We start from the raw sequence: 20,686 nt of genomic DNA on the forward strand, positions 1-20,686 counted from the left end.
AAAAATATTGTTTAAGCTTAAAAAGATAAACTTCACGCTATTAGTACTAGTATTTAAAAGAAAAAAACTACAAAAATGTAAAAAAAAAAAAAATACAACTTTGGTTTGGGCGGGTTGACCCGACCAACCCGCCCAAAAAAATACCACTTCGGTTTGGGCGGGCAGACCCGACCAACCCACCCAAACTATTGGATGGGTTAAATTGATTTTTTTCTTAATTGGGCAAGTTACGGGTTCACTTTTGCTAACCCGATTATGACATTAGACGGGTAAAAATGCCTTGTAACCCGACCAACCCGCCCAATGATCAGCCCTAGTGGCGAGTAAGAAATATCAAACTGTCCAAGTTCAACTGCCCATTTTAACAATCGACCGGTGGCTTCTGGTTTTTGCAAAACTTGCTGTAGTGGCTGGTCGGTGAGTACTACGATGGGGTGAGCTTGGAAGTATGGTCGCAGCTTTTTGAAGGCTAAAATCAAGCAATAGGCTAATTTCTCAATGGGTGGATATCACAGTGCTACTCCTATTAGCCTTTTGCTTATATAATACACAACTTTTTGAACATGTTCCTCCTCTCTGATCAGGACAGCACTAGTAGCATACTCGGTGACTGCCAAATAGATGAACAAAGTTTCTTTCTCGACCAGTTTGGACAAAATCGGTGGTTGCGACATATGAGACTTTAGAGCCTAGAAAGCTTGCTCGCACTCTTTTGTCCACTCGAATTTCTTGTTGCCTCTAAGTAGATTAAAAAATGGAACGCACTTGTCCGTTGACTTAGAAATGAATCAACTTAAAGCGGTAATCCTCCCGGTTAGACTTTGAACATCTTTAATTTTAGCTGGCGACTCCATCTCGATCAGGGCCTTGATCTTTTCAGGATTAGCTTCGATACCTCGCAAGTTCACTATGAATCCCAAAAATTTCCCCAATCCAACTCTGAAGGAACACTTAAGGGGATTCAGCTTCATCTGATATTTGTTCAAGACGTTGAAGCACTCTTGCAGGTCCCCAATGTGTTCTTCTACCTTCTTCGACTTAACCATCTTGTCATCAACATATACTTCCATGTTAACACCGATCAACTCTTTGAACATGTGATTGACTAGTTGCTGGTAAGTCGCACCAGCGTTTTTCAAATCGAAAGGCATTACTTTATAATAGTAAAGCTCTGTATCAGTTCGAAAGCTAGTGTGATCCTCATCAGGTGGGTGCATACTAATATGATTGTATCCAGAGTATGCATCCATGAATGATAGGATCTCATGCCCTGAACTGGCATCGACCGGCTGGTCGATCCTTGGGAGTGGGAAACAATCCTTTGGGCAGGCTTTATTGAGGTCTGTGAAATCCACGCACGTCCTCCACTTTCCATTCGACTTGGAAATCAGCACGGGATTAGAGACCCGAGATGGATAAAACACTACCCTAATGAATTTGTTCTCCTTTAGCTTCTCGACCTCTTCTTTTAATGCTTTAGATCTATCTTTGTCGAGTAACCTCATTTTTTGTTGTACTGATGGAAAACTTTTATCTATATTTAAAACATGGCTGATAACTGCTGGGTCAATCCCAACCATATCCTTATGCGACCATGCAAACACCTCTTGGTTTTTCTTTAAAAATTCCACTAGTTTTTGCTTTGTTGTTGTCTCTAAGTTTTTATCGACTTTTTCAACCCTGGTCGGATCTGCCTCATCAAGTTGGACCTCCTCGAGGTCCTTGACTGGTCCTACATCTTCTTCAAAATCCCCAAAGCGAGGATCTAAATCACTATCCTCACTTTGGGCAACACCCTATTTGGTGACCTGCTCATCTGATTGGGCTTGTACTTCATTGGCCAATAGCAACCCTCTCTCGTCTCTTTCTCTCGATCCACCTCTTTTTGCCTTGGTAATTGAGGAATTATAGCATTCCCGCGCTTCTCGTTGGTTTCCCAACACGCATCTTACCCCTGCGTCGGTTGGAAACTTCATGGCTAGGTGCTAGACCGAGGTCACGACTCATAGGTTGACTAGAATAGGCCTTCCAATCACATCATTATATGCAGAAGGACAATTAACTACTATAAAAGTAATGAGTAATGTCTTGTTCGCTGGTACAGTTCCTGCTGTGACTGGAAGCCTGATCGACCCCGTTGGCGCGAGCCCTTCGCCTGAAAAACCATAAATGGTTTGGTTGCATGGCTCCAAATCCTTCACTGACAACTTCATCCTCTCTAGGGAAGACTTGTGCATAATGTTTACTGAGCTTCCTGTATCCACCAACACTCACTTAACCATCATATTGGCGATCTAGACGTTCAGGACCAGAGGATCCGAATGGGGAAACCGGACATGCTGGGCGTCAAGCTCAGAGAAAGTTATCAGTTCTTCCTCTATTCGAGCTTTTTTGGGAGTTCTCTCCTCTACGTTCACCATTTCAATGTCCTAGTCGTGACGTAAGGTTCAGGCGTATCGCTCCCTTGCCTTCCCACTATCCCCTGCCAGGTGTGGGCCATCACAGGTGGTCAACAATGTACCCGCCATTGGACATGGCTGTAATGGGGGCGAGCGTTGGCGTACAGGTGCCTGCTCGTTGCCTCCTTGAGCCTCTTGCTGAGATCCTCCAGTGGCTCGTACATATCTTCTCAGGTGTCCTTGCCTGATAAGGAACTCAATCTCATCTTTAAGCTGGTAGCACTCGTTGGTGTCATGACCGTAGTCGTTGTGAAAACGACAAAACTTGGTTGTATCTCTTTTGGAAATATCTTTCCTGATTGGTGCTGGTCGTTTGTAAGGGATAGTGGTGTTGGTAGCCTGGTACACTTCCGCTCTGCTTTCGACTAGAGCCGTGTAATTGGTGAACCTTGGCTCGTAACTGTTACTTTTAGGGCGATTATTCTCAGACATTGATGGCTCATGGTTTGCCCTTTTCCCTCCGTTTTTCCCGTTATTTTTGTCGTTGCCATTGGGTTTCCCAGACCCATTGGCAGCTTTGGTGGGATCCTCCTTCGGACCCTGGTCGTTTGTGGGCACCTTCCCTTCGTTGGCAATTGCCTCTTCGAGCTTGATGTACAGGTCTGCCCGGTCTAGAAATTCTTGGGTGCTCTTCACCCCATTCTTCCTTAAACTGTTCCAGAGGGATGAATGGCGTCGTACTCCAGTAGTAAGTGCCATCATCTTCCCCTCATCACCAACTGTCTTAGCCCCAGCAACAGCTCGCATAAAACGTTGGACATACTCCTTCAAGGATTCGCCTTCCTTCTGGTGTATCTCGACCAGTTGATTGGCTTCGGTTGAATGTACTCGACCAGCGTAAAACTGCCCGTAAAACTCTTTTACGGACATTTCCCAAGACACTATGCTAGTAGGAGGAAATTTGAAAAACCACTCCTGAGCAGTATTGGATAAGGTGGCCGAAAAGATTCTGCATCTAGCGTCATCTGACACCTTCTGGATGTCCATTTGTATCTCGAATTTATTCACATGAGATATTGGGTCTCCGAATCCATTGAAGTTGGGTAAGACCAACATCTTAAATTTTCTTGGGGTTTCAGCCATTGCTATTCTTTGTATGAATAGAGTGCCTCTTCTCCGATCATATTCAATGTGGGATGTCCGACTCCCCACTAATTGCTAGACGACCTGATTCAGTGCATCAAGCTGGGCCTGTACAACATCTGGTACTGTTGGGGCGACCGGTGTTGTAGGGGCATACTTGTCGTGCCTTTCTCGCCTGTCATTGAGTACGTTCCTCAAATCATCATCCCTACGCCTTTGCTCGCGAGTGCCCAGTTGATCAAAAACATTAGGTTGCCTAAGCTGCCCCCCAGCATTCTGGCTTGTCGGCCGGTTCTCTCTTGGTTGGGGGTGTTCGGCTCTCCTTGCCTTCGACCAGCATTTCCTCTGTCGGAATCAGCTTCATTGTAGTCATGGCCATCCCTAAAGTGTGACTGACTATGGTGCGACCTGGTGATCGCACTGTTTCCCCCTCCTCTTGCTGGCATGCCATGACCGTTAGGTGGAGGCTTGCGTTGGTCGGTAGGTCCCCGCGCATTATTATGTCATGGGGGGCCCCTAATTGCAAAGCCTGTTTCAATTGTCCTTCTGGGCGTTGTCCTCTGTTCGGTGGGTTTGGCTCCTCAGTTGTCTGGCGTCTAGGGCTTCGGGGAGGCTGCCCAACCCTATTCTGCCTTGGCTGTTGGGGATTCCCTCGACCAGCGCGAGAAGGCGACTGCTGCTCAAGATCCTGAAATGGAATATCCTGTTGAGCAGCATGGGGTTGCTCCGGCCTCTGAGGACTTGCCGTTTGAGGCGGAATGTGGTGATGTTGTGGATGACCTGAATGTGGATCTTATTGTGGTGGTACATTGGGTGGCTGATTCGGTTGGGAGGCTGATGCAGGCTGTCCTCGGGCCAACTGAATGGGTGCTTCCAGGGTGGCAGTGGCGTCCCTCTGTCGGCGATCCATGTCGGCTTGCCTCTCATATAGTTCTTGGCGTTGCCTATCAATTTCTCTCTGCTGCAATGCCATCGTTTCAACCACATTTTCCTGATTAGCCCTCAGATTGGCTAACTCTTCCTGCAACACAATCAATGTTGTCCTCAAGGTCTTAGAATCCATTTCCTCATCTTCGAAATCTATTTGTGGCTCATCCTCGGCCACATTTTGCGGAGAAGGCTGGGTTGGTGCAACACTTGAGGTTTGTCCAGTCTTTCTAGATGTTTTCACCATTTGATCTCTTTGGAGGTCTTGAGTTCGTCTCTCAATGAAAGCACCAAAATGTTGACCCTCGAATTGGTCAACGACATGGAGTCAAGTAAAATTATAGAAAATGAGATGAAATCAATACGAAAAGATAAACGGCACAAAAGATTTATAGTGGTTCAGCCACAAAAATGGTAATGACCTACGTCCACTTAGTGTTCTTATTGATGTAAATCCCAAGAACTGTGATTAATGAACTCAGGGCTCACGAGTTTCACTAGTTTCAGGATGAATACAAATATGGTGGATAAAAACACTCTACTTCTCTCTGAGAACTCTGAAGTTCCAAAAGGTAAAAGTTCAAAAGTTCTTTCTCTTGAGCTCTTTGATTCTTATTTATAGGCTCAAGGAGTTCTATATGAGTCAATGGACCTTAATTACATTTAATACAGACGTATCTAAATAATAATGGAAATTCCAATTAATACATAATTACAAGATTACATATCTGAAGGAAATAAATGAGAATATGCGACCAGACTGGTCGCCCATAATTATGTTGTCGAATGAGCCAGTTTTCTTCTGGTCGATGGTTGAACAGACCATACTTACTTAAACTGCCACGTGTATCCCACGCGTAGGCCAATCCTACCACGTCATCAAGTAGTCCGTTTTTGGGTAAACAAATTTTAATTTAAAATTGTTTTAAAAATATTTTTAAATTTTAATTTCTTTATTTTAATTATACACGTGATATTGACACGTTAGTGCCATAAGTGCCAAATCAGCCATCTATTAGCCACGTAGGATGGAAACTAAGAGAAATCCTACATTTTAATAACGTGCATATATTTGGGGAATTTATAATTAGCGAAAAAATTTGGGGACATAATTTAAAAATGGTAATAGTTCGGGAAAAATTCCTATTTATTCTAGTTAAAATTTGTTTTTTTTTGAGTTTGATGCAAAATGACCTTTAATAGTGTGCAAAAGTAAGTAAATGTCTATGTTTTTAATTTTGTAGTAAAATAGTCTAATCACTTTTTTAATATTACATATTACCAAATATGCCCTTTAGCAAATTACTATTCTGTTCTAAATATTATGATATATGTATATTAGTTTTATTTAATTAGTTTTTATTTTAAAATTATTTTGATTTTTTATGAGTTGTTGAATGCTATATCATACCACAAAATACATATATTGAGTTGAAAAATAATATACTAACAAAACTTACAAAATTATTACTAAAAAATATATATAACCATTAAAATGTATATATCATGATACAAAATTATATACTGCTATTATGTATAATAAGATAGAAACTAAATATCATAAAAAAAATTAATATACAATGCCATAAAAAACATATATATTAGTTGGAAAATAATATACCAATAACCCATAAAAAACTTAAAAAATTAATATAACTTTAAAATAAAAACTAATTAAACAAAACTAATATATATCCTACTATATTAAAGACATATACTCCTAAATAAATAAATAATAAAAAAAAATAATTTAAGAATCAATAATATAAAATAATTATTTTCCTATAATTTTATCACCACAAGTAAAATCCATTTTCGGTTCGACACAATACAATATCGCTATTGTCAGCATTCATTAAAATCGGTTGAAAATAAGCTCTAATCAGAAAAAATGATTACTCTTTTTCTCTTGTGTAATTACTTATTTAGGTACAGCAGCACGAGGGAAAGTCGAAATTCGTAGAAGGGCATAAATGTAACTGCAAAGCAACCATAGAGTACATTTTACAATTGGCGCTACACAAAACTAAACAAAAATAAAAGAGAGCGAAACCATTTTAACATTTCACACTTTGCCGCCAAAGTTATCAAATTAAAAAACAACATTCTCTTCATAGAGAGAGAGAGAGAGATTGCGGGAAAAAAGAGTTGATTTTGAGAAAATCAAAAGTTCCCGCCCACTCACTCCCCACTCTCACCATATACAAAACCCCTCTCTTCTCTTTATCTTTACTTCCATAATTCCATTTCTTCACTCATCTTCTTCTTCTTCTTTTTCTTCCAGAGAAAGAGACACTAACGCTACAAAATGGCCGCAAAAGCTCCGACCCCAGATGCGATTTCAATCATACTCGCCAACCCTTCGCCGGACACCTCCACAGAGATGCCGGACATTGTTGTCCAGGTCCTCGATCTCAATGCCAAGGGTAACCGATACATGTGAGTTTCACTGTTTCTTATTTTCATTTTCATTTCCTTTCATTTACGGATGGATCTTCTTACTTAGTACAGGATATGGATCTTGTTCTTATCTGGGTTTTTTTTAATTTTTTTTTATATCGTAAATAAATATCTGGGTTGCTTTTTCATTGGTCCGTTCAAGAGAGTTTTAGTTGGGGTTTCTTGCAAACAAACCAAAAATAATAGATCAGCCTTTGGGACCTGACTTGGATAAATTCTTGTAGGTTTACTGCTAGTGATGGAAAGAAGAAGCTAAAAGGGATTCTCCCATCACATATTACTCCTCAGGTTATCTCAGGAGATATTCAGAATCTGGGTCTTATTCGCATTCTTGATTATTCTCTGAATGACATTCCAAGCAAGTCAGAAAAGTAAGCACATGTTCCAAATCCCATTCTGAAAGTTTTGAATTTGGTGTTTTCGTTCATGTTGTAATCTGGGTTGTGCAATTTTTCTCCCCTAGATATGTTATTATTACCAAGTGTGAGACAGTTTCTCCTCCACTTGAAATGGAAATTAAGGACGAGATCAAGAGCGAGGGAGTTGGCGTTTTCTTGAAACCAAAACAAGAGATTGAGGTCAAGAGTGAGGTGAAAAGAGCGGATGCTGGTGTTTTGTTAAAGCCCAAGCAGGAAATCATTTCTAAATCAGCTGCTCAAATCGTTCATGAGCAGCATGGAAAGTAAGTTTTGTCTACTTTACCATGTGGCATTTCTTTCGGTTCAAAACCTGTAATGCTGTGTGGAAAATCTTGTGATGTGTGTTTATGATTTTTCTTTCGATTTAAATTTCAGTATGGCCCCAGCTGGACGGATGGCCATGACTCGCAGAGTTCATCCCCTTGTTTCTTTGAATCCTTATCAAGGCAGTTGGACAATAAAGGTCCGGGTTACAAACAAAGGAAACATGCGTACGTATAAAAATGCTAGAGGTGAAGGCTGTGTATTTAATGTGGAATTGACGGATGAAGAAGTAAGCAAGCTTGTTTGTTTTGTTATCTGCCCAGTATAGCGTCACTTTTCCAGTGATTGATTTAGAATCGTATGCTAAATTTTGCAGGGAACCCAAATTCAAGCAACTATGTTTAATGAAGCTGCAAGGAAGTTCTATGACAAGTTTGAATTGGGGAAGGTTTATTATATTTCAAAGGGGACTCTTAAGGTTGCTAACAAGCAGTTTAAGACGGTGCAAAATGATTATGAGATGACTTTGAACGAGAACTCTGAAGTGGAGGAAGTAAGCAGTGAAGCAGCTTTTGTTCCTGAAACGAAATTCAATTTTGTCCCAATTGACATGTTGGGTCCCTATGTTAGCGGGAAGGAACTTGTTGGTAAGAATCCCTTCTAGGAGTTCCTTTTCAAATCATGATTTCCATTTATCTAAAATGTTGCTTTTGTTGCATGTTCAGATGTTGTAGGTGTTGTTCAAAGTGTCTCCCCAACAATGAGCATCAGAAGAAAGAGCAACAATGAAAGTATTCCAAAGCGTGATATTACAATTTCTGATGAGAGGTAACCCAAATACCTTTTCCTGAATGTCTATTATTGCTGTTAAATTTACCAAGATCTTTATTCATTTATTTATCTTTTACCAAGATTTTTAACACTGGCTGGTTGAATTGCAGTAAAAAGACGGTTGTGGTTTCCTTGTGGAATGAGCTTGCAACAAGTGTAGGCCAGCAATTGTTGGATATTGCCGATCAATCTCCTGTAGTTGCTATTAAGTCTCTCAAAGTTGGAGATTTTCAAGGTACTTTTAGGTTTTAAAATGGAATAGTTTTCCATTTGTGCAGTCATTGAGAAAATTAAGACAGAATAAAGGTGCCTATGCTTAGTGTGTCATTTTACTTCTCTTGTAGGCTTGTCTCTGTCAACATTAAGCAGAAGCATGCTAATGGTAAATCCAGATATACCAGAAGCAAAGAATTTGAAATCTTGGTAGGTTATTGTTGAGCTAGTTATTGTTATATATTAATGGCCTCTTGTATTTGGTGATATTAACATCCTTTATTTGTTTTCAGGTTTGATTCTGAAGGTAAAGTGGCCTCGTTGGCATCTGTTGGCACTGGTATGAGCCCATCATCCAGGAATGGAGGAAGATCCATGTACAATGATAGAGTCTCTCTGTCTCATATAACTGAAAACCCATCCTTAGGCGATGACAAGGTATTAAATAGTTGTCATTTACTCTTTGTTGCAAAACATATATAGTTCTTATGAAAAAAAATGAAGGGGAGAAAATTTTGCTTACGACTTTTAATTTTATTAAATAATGATATGGATTTGTCTCTTTGCAGCCTGCATATTTCAGCATCAGAGCATATGTTAGCTTTATCAAACCTGATCAGACAATGTGGTATCGGGCTTGCAAAACTTGTAACAAGAAAGTCACAGAAGCTATTGGTTCTGGTTTTTGGTGTGAAGGATGCCAGAAGAATGATGAAGAGTGCTGCTTAAGGCATGGCTTTCTGAACCTGTTCTTATAGATGTGGGGGTACAGCTTTATAGTGGTTCCCTTGCCTTTCTAACGTTCTTTTTTTTCCTTTACAGATATATATTGGTGATTAAAGCATCAGATGCAAGTGGTGAAGCTTATGTTTCTGCATTTAATGAAGAAGCAGAAAGGATCATTGGGAGTTCAGCAGATGAGCTTAATACACTGAAAAATCAGGTATATTGCCTTTAGAAGTTAAAACTGCTCCTTTGTGTATAAGCTCAAGTATGAACAAGTGAGAACTGAATTTTTTTATTTTAATTTGACCTTTTTAGGAGGGAGAAGACAACTTGTTTGAGCAAAAATTAAAACAAGCTACCTGGGTTCCTCATCTTTTCCGGATCAGTGTTTCTCAAAACGAGTACAACAATGAAAAGAGGCAAAGGTTAACAGTCAGGGCCATTGCCCCTGTTGATTATGCTGTTGAATCAAGATTTTTGCTAGAGGAGATATCAAAGATGAGAGCTTCCTGATAATGTTTATTTGGTTAACTAATGAAGACACTAGTCTTTGGCTAATATACTTTCCCCTTGAGATATCTGGCTCCATTTTCCACTTTAGGGAAGTCTCAAGTCTTATATTAGGATGTTATTTTGCGTGCCTTTGCACATAATGTTTAGTATTCCGATCAAAACAGGTGTTTTATTGGTTTTGAATTCTAGTCGTGTTAAAGTTAATCGATTTTCCTATATAAGCTATCTCTGGTTGACTTGTAATTGAGTAGCATGCAAAAATGTGCAATGTCTTTCTTGAGTGTTTAGCAAAGACTACATAGCAGCCAAACGGAATGAGTTTATACTTTAGAAATGATAGTTTGTTTCACTTGACTAATATGTATTTTAAATGTCACAATGGTTAACCAATAGCCTTGGGGCAATAGATTAGGAGAAAATGCAACTCTAACTAGCCAATGAGCAGTCAAGAGATAATATTTGCTATTTGCTATTCGCCAAATCAAATATTTACAAGCCTATTCTAAGGACAGTTTCTATTTACTTCAAGATTACATTAACAGTTTTTATAGGGTTGGGTACTTGCTAGATATAAAAAATTTGCATTAATTTAGTATGTTTAGGTGTATTTCTTTATATTTTATAGGGAAAATAACAATTTAGCTCTTATATTTTGTCTTAATATTTGATCTATTTCTATGTTTTTTTAAATGATAAAATGAATATAGTGTTTTGCCAAATGAAACCAAATAATATTCTATATTTGATTTTGGTTAAATTTTTAGGTCTAAAATACACTTAAATTTATGAATGAATGAATTTATTAAATAATAAAAAATAAATTTTAAAATGAAAAAAATATATTTAATTTTATTTTTCTTTTCCATCTCCTCTCTCTTCTCTTTTGGTATAATATTTCATTTAAAATTTAAAATCAAATATCAAAACAAAATTAGTCTTTAATTAAAACAGAGTTTTTTTATTCTTCCTTTCCGACTCTTCTTCTTCTTCCTTGGCCTGGGAATGGGTCTTCTTCTTCCACTCACGATGGGTGTGTACCCCTCCATCGTCATCGTTCGTCGATGAGCAAGTATCTGGGTTATTTTGGTTGATGGGAGGCTTGCCGGATCGGTAAATCTGGTTGATGTGAGGCTTGCCAGATCTAGCTGACGGGAGGTCGACGGATATTTCTAGGTTCAAGGTTCTAGGGTCGTACTTCAATCTTGGTTGGGCAGTAGCTCTTTCCCATTTTCGTCAATGGAGAATCAGTGGGGAAAGATTCAGCCGACTGGGTAATGAGGCTTGTATCTTGTTCATCGCGTTGCTCAAGCTCGACTTCGAAAGTCTCCATCTAGTGGTTCAACGAGACTTTCCATCTGGTTTAAGCTCCGTTTCTGGGAGTTTATGTATGTTTGTTAAAGCTCCTCTGATTCAAGTTTGTGTTCGGTTCTGAAGTTGAGAAGTCGAAGGTTTGAAGCTGTCCATTTGGGTCTGTGTTAGATGAAGCATTTAGAAATTTATTTGTGAATAATGTTTTTTTAACTGAATATGATTGAATTTGTGATGAGCAAAATCTGAGCAATTTGTTAATTTGTGAATTTTTTAGGTGGGTTTAATTGGATCTGTGATGAGGAAATTGGAGGTTTCATTTCCTCAATCTAATCTGAATGTATTTGTCTCCTGATTTGAATAGTTAATGTTGTTGTTAAAGAAATCCTACTTGGATTTGAATAGTTAATGTTCATGTCTCTGGGTTTGGTTTAAATTGGGTTCAAAATTTGGAATTAATTTTGTTTGTTCCTTGGTTTGATTTTAAATTGATTTAATCTGATTTTTCACTCCTTTTATTGAATTAAAAAAAAAAATCTGATTTTGTCCTTGATGATAATGAGTGCTTATAGAGGCTTTGGTCTTAATGATAGTGGTTTACAATTTGAGTTGGATGTTGAAGGTGATGGGTTCTTAGTCGTTCTGGAAAATGAGGAAGAAGAGAAGAACAGAGTGAGAGATTAAGCTTAATTTTTGTTATATCCTTATTTTTTTAATTAATTATTTTTTATTAGTTTTTAATTTATAAAACTAAGAAGAAGAAGAAGAACCGAAGAGAAGAAGAGGAGAAGATCGGGAAGGAAGGGGAAAAGAAGAGAGGAGGAGATTGAAAAAAAATTAAATATATGTTTTTTTTTCTTTTATATTTTATTATTTAATAAATTCATTAATTCAAAAATTTAATAGTATTTTACTCTCGTCGAAAAATTGTTTGATTAAAATTAAATTCAAGATATTATTTTGTTTTATTTTGTAAAACACATATTCGTTTTATCATTTAACAAAAAAGCATAAAAGCATAAAGGTTGATCGAGTATTCAGATAAAATATATGGGCTAAATTTATATATTTTTTTATTTATAATGATTGATTTATAGTTTATGATGAAAATATTTTTGAAAAATATATATTTTGAAAAAGTTTAAGTCTATAAAGTTATGCTAGTTTTATTGAGAAATGTCAAATAAAAAAAAGTGTTCTCAGCTATGCGAGCCTTCTAGCCAGGGCTTGGGGAGGTGTGTTAAATGTGGAGAACAAATTTTTTGAGAGAAAAACACAAAATAATTGGCTATTGATGACGAATAATCACTTATAGTTTTATCTTTTCATCTTAAGTTTTATTTTATCTATTAGAAAAAATTAACACAAAAAATATAGGGGCAACGAGCAAAATAGCCCCCAAAACAATAATTATTTAGATAAATGTCTTAGTTTTAAAAAAAAATCAACAAACGATCTAATACAACAAATTAGTATAGCGAAATTTTATATTTACCCTTACACTCTTTAACCTTTTTAGCCTTAGGTAAACCCTAATATTCACTTGGGACTTGGTGCAAAATAATAACTTAAGTAATCAACAATATAAAATGATAATTTCTCTATAATTTTAAAAATAAGGACATTAGCTTCTTCATAACATTATTTTGGATCATTTACTATAATTTCTAAAAAATATATAATATCAACTAATAATATTATATAAGTAAAGGAAAAAGATGAGAAGATATTACACGACTTATGTAAATTATCATAAGGACAAGAGGTAGAAGATGAAGATCTTAAGGCTTGAACAAAGTTCAAAATCTGTCCTAAAACCTATTTCCTCCATCATAAGAATACTTTGGGCATACTCTCTAGAAATGCTTATGAGGATTTATTAAGTCTTCTCTCATACTCAGCATAGTGTTCTAAATATGAGCATGCATCACAAGCGTGTTTAAGTGAGTAAAATAGTCATATTTATAGAGTTTGAGATCACTAATTGATTTTTAAATTCTACCAAACCCTTGGGTGTTCCAATGATAAATTGGGTGTTTATGTAATTAAATGGATGATTTGGGGATTACTTGGGGTGTTACAACGTTTAAGGTATCGAAAAGATTCTTCAACACCGAATTGTTAGGTTACTGATTTGTAACCCCAAGTAACAATTTTGGTTACCAGCTGCCAAAACATCCCAAATCTTCTCCCAAGCAATTTTATAACATCAAAATACTTATTGGTTGTTAAAATAGCATCCAGCTATAAAACATTATATCACATGAAAATCAAATCAAGAATGTGTAACTTCTTTTACATATTGATTATGATGATATTTTGGGAATTACAAATCAGTAACCAGATTTGTAACTTCCCTTTTATATGTTACAATTGACAAAATGACATTTTGTCACACTCGTTTAATCAAAGTTATATTATTTATATAAAATAATATAAAATTATCTTTATCTTTTAAATTTCAAATCATGATTTGTGATATTTTTTTGGTATTTTCTATTATGTTGATGAACTAAACTTCTTTTATCTAGGGATTTAATTGAATCCTATGTTTATAAATAAATTCTCTTTTTGAATCTTTATTTTATCGTTCATATTCATTGTTTATATTGATTTGTACTTTATGTTTTTCAAAGAATGTTCAACTTTGAAATTGATTTAGTAATTTAGGTAGAACTTGGAAGAAAAAATCTAATTTAGACCTAATTTCAAATTATGACTAAGCTTAATGCTGTTAATAGATTTAAATTCTTTATATGAATATTAGAAGTAACTTAGAGGAAATTACATTTTAGATGAATTTTTTTTTTTATTGAAGTTTACAAATATATGGCTTTTTTCCTCATATTTTTGTGAAAAATCCTGATTATGCCATATTTTTATTACTAATGAGATTTTATTTAAGTGGAAGGGTAGTTATGTAATTTTATTTTATTTATTTACTTTTTTAACTATTTTATGCTACCTTTTTCACTCAAAAAATTTTACCTTTTCAATTTTTACATTTTTATTTTAACTTTTTTATATTATTTTTCACTCAAAAACTTTACCTTTCAGTTTTCACAAGAAGGAGTGAAAGATCTGTGAACGGACTGGAATCTCGGCAAATGGGCTGGAACAACTGCAAGCTCGACGAACGGTCCCGACCGGCGGCAGTACGACTGAGTGAGGTATGTGTCTTGACTTATTACTAAAATGACAGTTGTAAAATTTTTTCTATTAAATATACCTACTGATGACTATCATTATGCTAGAGGCTTTTATATGAAGTTATTAAAATTTATTTCATAGAAGCATCAAGAAAATAAATACTTTTATTGATGGAGGGTATTCCAGACTAGTTAGTCTGGGAGTGACATTTGTTTTTGACATTTTATTTATATGATTTATGATCATGTAACTTTTCACAGTATCTCATGATACTTCACTGGGTATGTTTGATGGGTGTAGTTCCTTTATGAATTAGTTTGATTTATATTAATTAGTTTTACTTATTTTTTTGTGTGTTTTTTGTCTATGGGTTGAGATTTTGTTACTTTATTGGCCTGTTTTAGTATTTTAGTTTAATGCAGTAGTTTGTCTCTGTGGTTTTAATGCTTTGTTTTGTTTTTGTGTTTGTGTAGAAATGGTTCAAAAGGGGGTGAATGCTGACCCTTCTAAGTCCACTAATGAGACTGGAGCGTTAGTAAAATTATGACATTCTCCTCGAAGTCATGGGGGAGGATTGAAGCCCTGTGGACCTGTAATTATCGACGAGACTAACAATTTGGTATTTTAGTTTCTTACTTTCATGTTTTTATTGTTGTTTTTTTTACTTAGTAGGTTGTTTAGGTTATTTATAGTTAACAAATTTCTATATGCTCAGTAACCGGTTACTATATTTCTGTTTAATGTGCTTTATTGATACATTTTTTGGTTATAGGTAACTGGTTATTTTGAGATTATTCGTATTTTAAATGTGTTGTTTAATTGTTAAGGTAACCAGTTACTTTGGTAAGTAATTGGTTCCTTTTTTAGAGTGTATTTTTAATGATGCTAAGTGATCATTTATTTGTGATTTTTAAGTGTTCTTGTTTATATATTTGATATATTTTTGCTTTGTATAGGTTGTAATGTAGCTTGTTAAGTTTACAAGTAATTGGTTACCCTAACTGTGAATACTTTTTTCATGTATTGTTTACTTTTCAAGGTAACTAGTTACTTTTGGTAAGTAACTGGTTTCTTTGTGAGTGTTTGTTTATAATGATTGTAAGTAATCATTTTTAATTGTGATTTTTAGGTGTTGCTGTTTTATAGTTGATTTTTTTTCCTTGTATATGTTGTAATGTAGCTTGTTAAATCTACAGGTAATTGGTTACCCTAGCTGTGTATGCTTTTTCATGTGTTGTTTAATTTTCAAGGTAACTGGTTACTTTGGTAAGTAATTGGTTTCTTTTTGTGAGTGTCTGTTTCTAATTTTGCTACGTAATCATTTTTATTTGTGATTTTTAAGTGTTCTTGTTTTATATTTTATTTATTTTTGTCTTTTATATGTTGTAATGTAGCTGGTTAACTTAAGTAACTGGTTTCCTTAGATGTGTATGGCTTTTTAATGTTGTAGATATTATCTATTTTAATTTTCCTTTTTGTGGTAACTGTGTTCTATTTTTTTCAGGCTGTGCATTATATGATCAAACCACAGTTTTAGTTTGGAAGTAAGGTTCAACAATGGAATAAACAAGAGGTTATAACTGATTTGAAAAAAGTTTTCACCAAGAAGCAGAAGGCTATATTAAGAAGAACTCCTTTTGGTCATTTTTTGGATTTGCCAAGTACTGCATGGCAAGCACAACTTGTACATAGTGTTTTAATGAGGGAAGTGTTGGAAAAAAGCTTATACAAGATCTTTATTTATTTTCATGTATATCTAATATTAAACAAATTAATACAAGATAGCCTAAAACATATTTCTAAAATTGAATTCAAAGAGAAACAAATAATATAATACTTACAGTATACGCAGCGGAATTAAGAGTCCTTCCTTCAGTTTCTCTAACTCTTGTATCCTCTCTGTCGCAGAGTATTATCAAGAAACTGAACCGATCTTCTATTTTCTTCACAATCTTCCAATGTATCCTTAGAACTACCTAGACTAGTGTGGGCAACTCTCAACACATGAGATAGATATAGAGAGAAGAAGAGAAAATAACAAAGAGGTTTAGAAAAGGACTTGTGTTTAGAGAGAATCTAAAACTATCAGAAAATCTGACTTGTAACTTACAAACTTCTTTTATTGACCTCTCTCTAAGCACTCATTTTATAGACTCAATTGGGCCATTTAATTTAATTAAAAAATCAATAAAATAATAGCCATTTTGAAGCCCTAGGTCGAAATTATCATGGGCTATAGGCCCGTGAAATTTCCCATTTGATTATAAGCCCATTGGACTTAAAATCAAGGCCTGTATTATTTTCTATTGATTTAATTAATTAAATAATTATTTAAATCCTTTATCAAATTAATTATTTATAATTTGAACCATGATTTAAACTTATTTATTAATTTAGATACCAATTTATCTTAATTAATAAATCTGCCATAATTTCTCTTTTCTTCTCAAAATTACACAACTCTGTGAAACTATCCAAAATTGACCTGGTCAACTTTGATAATTTTAATTGATGATTAAATCAATTAATTGAGACTATCTAGATGATTTTATCCAAGGTACAATGGGGACCATGGGCCTATGAAATCAAGCTCCAATAAGTTATCATAAATCTAACAAATAAATTTACTAACTTATTAATTCCTCGTGACTCCACTATAGACTTGGAATTGCACTCTTGAATTCATAGAAGGATCTTTAACAAATATAGATATGCTATTAATTATCCATTGTTACAACCATAATTGTCACTCAATCCTCTATAGACGGTCTACAATGAGATAGGACTAAAATACCGTTTTACCCTTCATTGTATTTTATCCTTAAAACACTTAGTTCCTTGTAAATGATATTTCAGTAAACTAATTTAATTATTGAAATGAGATCTCTATCATTTAACACCTTGAACCAAACTAAAAGGAAACCGTCGTTTCACTTCTTCATCAGAAGCTATAGATGTTCATATCTATGATTAACACTCCCACTCAATTATACTACTGAGTTCCCAAGATGTAAGTATGGGCTAGTCCGTAGGGAAGCTGGTAACGAACAAGTCAAAGAACTCAAATAATACAATTAGTTAGAATACTAACCGCTCAGAATTGAGACTGAATTGACCTATGGTCAACTATATGATATGACTAGAATAGATAATAACGATATGTTTACTTATCTTATCAACTGTCAATATCGGTCCAGTCCGATGTAACAAATACATCCGATCTTATCTACTTTGCTAATGTTCTGGAAAGAACATAACACTGTAATGTGTAAGTAGATCATATCGTAGATTGGCAAGTCAGTGTAAATCCGGTGCACTGACTAATCTTAGGACTAACTTATTTTGAACATATAATCATATTTATATTCCACTGTGATTACGTCACTATAAATAAGATTAGCTATATGCTCGGGATTTAATAGAAGTTTATATTAAACAAATAATCATGAAAATAAAACATGTGAGCAAAGTGATTGACCAAGTCAAAAAATAATTTCTATTCTTTTATTGATAATAAAATGAGATTACAAAGAATTTGGGTTTTAATTAGGGCATAAAACCCCAACAAACTCCCACTTGCACTAATTGAAACTAATGCCTTAATTCTACTAATCCCATTTCCTTGATATGCTTATCAAATGTAGCTTTTGGTAGTGTCTTTGTAAACGGATCCGCAAGATTGTCTTCAGTTGCAATCTTCATAACCTTCACATCTCCCCTGGCCACATATTTTCGAATAATGTGATACTTCCTTTCTATATGCTTACTCCTCTTGTGACTTCGAGGTTCTTTCGAGTTGGCTATCGCTCCTGTATTGTCACAAAACAACACAAGCAGTTTATCCATTTCTGGAATAACACCAAGATCCGAATAGAACTTCTTTAGCCAGACTATTTCCTTAGCTGCTTCTGACGCAGCTATGTACTCAGCCTCCATGGTGGAATATGAGATTGCAGATTGCTTTACGCTTCTCCAAATCACAGCTCCACCCCCAAGAGTAAACACCATTCCAGAAGTAGACTTTTTGTCATCGACATCAGTCTGAAAATCTGAATCGGTGTAGCCTACAGGGTTTAGAACACCACCCTTGTAGACTAACATATAATCCCTAGTCCGTCTCAAATACTTCAGGATATGCTTAACTGCTATCCAATGTTCCGGTCCTGGGTTTGACTGATACCTGCTCACTACTCCCACTGCATATCAGATATCTGGTCTAGTACACAACACGGCATACATCAGACTTCCAACTGCAGATGCATAAGGAACTTTTCTCATTGCATCTTCCTCTTCAGGAGTCTGGGGAGACTGCTTCTTTTAAAGATGATTTCCATGGCGGGACGGTAGACACCCTTTCTTGGAATTTGTCATTGAAAAACGTTCAAGCACTTTATCTATGTAAGCTGTTTTAGATAGAGCTAAAAGTTTGTTCTTTCTATCCCTGATGATCTGGATACCTAGAACATAACTTGCTTCACCCAAATCCTTCATCTGGAATTGAGTGCTCAACCAATTCTTCACATCTGATAATTTCTTAACATTGTTCCCAATGAGTAAGATATCATCTACATAAAGAACCAGGAATACCACTATTTGATTTGCCTTCAGTTGGTAAACACAGGGCTCATCAATATTTTTTTCAAAGCCATAGGTTATGATTATTTCATCAAACCTAAGATTCCAGGAACGAGAAGCTTGCTTAAGTCCATAGATGGACCTATTCAACTTGCAAACTTTTCCTTCTTGTCCAAATACTCTAAATCCTTCTGGTTGATCCATATAAATGACTTCGTCAAGCTTTCCATTAAGAAAAGTTGTCTTGACGTCCATTTTCCAGATCTCATAGTCGAGAGCGGCTGCTATGGATAGGAGGATGCGAATGGATTTGAGCATGGCTACCGGACTAAAAGTTTCCTCATAGTCCACGCCTTCTCTTTGGGTATAACCCTTTGCCACTAATCGAGCTTTATAAGTCTCAATATTTCCATCAACACCTCGTTTCTTCTTGTAGATCCACTTGCACCCAATGGCCCTAAAGTCACTAGGTGTTTCCACAAGATCCCAAACGGAATTTGAGTACATAGACTCCATTTCCTGTTTCATGGCTTCGAGCCATAGTTCCTTTTCAGGGCTAGCCATTGCCTATTGGAAAGACAATGGATCATCATCACTAGTGTCACCAACAACCATATTGGTTTCACCATCCAAACCATAGCGAACTGGGTTTCTAGAAACCCTCCCACTACGACGAGGCTCCGTGACTGTTTTCTCAGGAACAATGGTACTTTCTTCATTTAAATCGACTTGCGTCGGTTGTACATGAAGAGTGGGAATTTCATCATCAACTCACGTTGATGACGATGGAACATTGGTTGGAGTCAATTCTTTAACCATCTCCTCTAAAACTACTTTACTGCGAGGTTTAAAGTCCTGGACATAGTCATTTTCCAGAAAATTAGCATTTGTAGAAGTAAACACTTTCTTTTCTGAATGACTATAGAAAATTCCACCCCGAGTACCTTTAAGATAGCCAACAAACATGCAAACTTCAGTTCGCGGTTCTAGCTTTGCCTCCTTTTTCCTCAGGACGTGAGCGGGACACCCCCAGATTCTATAATGGCGTAAACTAGGTTCACGACCATTCCAGCGTTCTAAAGGTGTTTTGGGGATTGATTTTGACGGCACGACATTGAGAATGTCATTCACGGTTTCAATTGCATGTCCCCAGAAAGAAGTTGGTAGAGTTGAGTAACTAAGCATGCATTTAACCATTTCCAATAAAGTTCTGTTTCGGCGTTCCGCTACACCATTTTGTTGCGGAGTACCTGGGGCAGTAAGTTGTGATAAAATCCCAAGTTCACTTAAATGATATTGGAACTGCATATGCAAATATTCTCCACCCCTATCAGATCGCAAGATCTTTAACGTTTTACCTAATTGGTTCCGAGCCATTGCTAGGAATTCCTGAAACTTTGAAAATGTTTCTGATTTCCTATGCATTAGGTAAAGACATGAGTATCTAGAGTAATCGTCAATGAAAGTGACAAAATACTCAAAACTACCCCTGGCTTGTACATTCAAAGGTCCACAAACATCTGAATGCACAAGACCAAGTGGTTCTTTGGCCCTATCACCCTTTGCAGGGAATGGACGCTTGGTCAGTTTGCCTTCTAGACAAGATTCACAGACAGGTAATTCACCTAAGGTGAGTTCCCTCAAAGGTCTGTCCTTTGTAAGTCTTTGAATCCTATCATAGCCAATGTGACCTAGTCTCAAGTGCCATAAATACGTCATATTTTTGTTATCGGTCTTTTGACGTTTATTGGTCCTAGG

The 20,686-nt window shown here is 36.0% G+C and overlaps 1 protein-coding gene across 1 annotated transcript; it reads left to right on the top strand.

Moving 5' to 3' along the window:
- Positions 1 to 6,630: 6,630 nt before the first annotated feature.
- Positions 6,631 to 10,249, top strand: LOC133830695 (replication protein A 70 kDa DNA-binding subunit B-like). Its single transcript, XM_062260733.1, has 12 exons — positions 6,631 to 6,908; positions 7,154 to 7,300; positions 7,393 to 7,611; positions 7,724 to 7,901; positions 7,989 to 8,259; positions 8,338 to 8,440; positions 8,554 to 8,678; positions 8,788 to 8,866; positions 8,950 to 9,094; positions 9,226 to 9,386; positions 9,479 to 9,599; positions 9,698 to 10,249. The coding sequence occupies exons 1-12, from the start codon at positions 6,778 to 6,780 to the stop codon at positions 9,893 to 9,895; spliced, it is 1,878 nt and encodes a 625-aa protein (XP_062116717.1). The 5' UTR covers positions 6,631 to 6,777; the 3' UTR covers positions 9,896 to 10,249.
- The last annotated feature ends 10,437 nt before the right edge of the window (positions 10,250 to 20,686 follow it).

This window comes from Humulus lupulus, chromosome 4 (genome assembly GCF_963169125.1).
Source record: "Humulus lupulus chromosome 4, drHumLupu1.1, whole genome shotgun sequence".
Taxonomy (NCBI): domain Eukaryota; kingdom Viridiplantae; phylum Streptophyta; class Magnoliopsida; order Rosales; family Cannabaceae; genus Humulus; species Humulus lupulus.

Excerpts from the sequence above, each read along its gene's own strand:
- LOC133830695 (XM_062260733.1), top strand. The coding sequence starts at position 6,778 with ATGGCCGCAAAAGCTCCGACCCCAGATGCGATTTCAATCATACTCGCC. Across the intron at positions 7,612-7,723 it reads GTTCATGAGCAGCATGGAAA|TATGGCCCCAGCTGGACGGA; the intron begins GTAAGTTTTGTC and ends TTTAAATTTCAG. Across the intron at positions 9,095-9,225 it reads CATCCTTAGGCGATGACAAG|CCTGCATATTTCAGCATCAG; the intron begins GTATTAAATAGT and ends GTCTCTTTGCAG.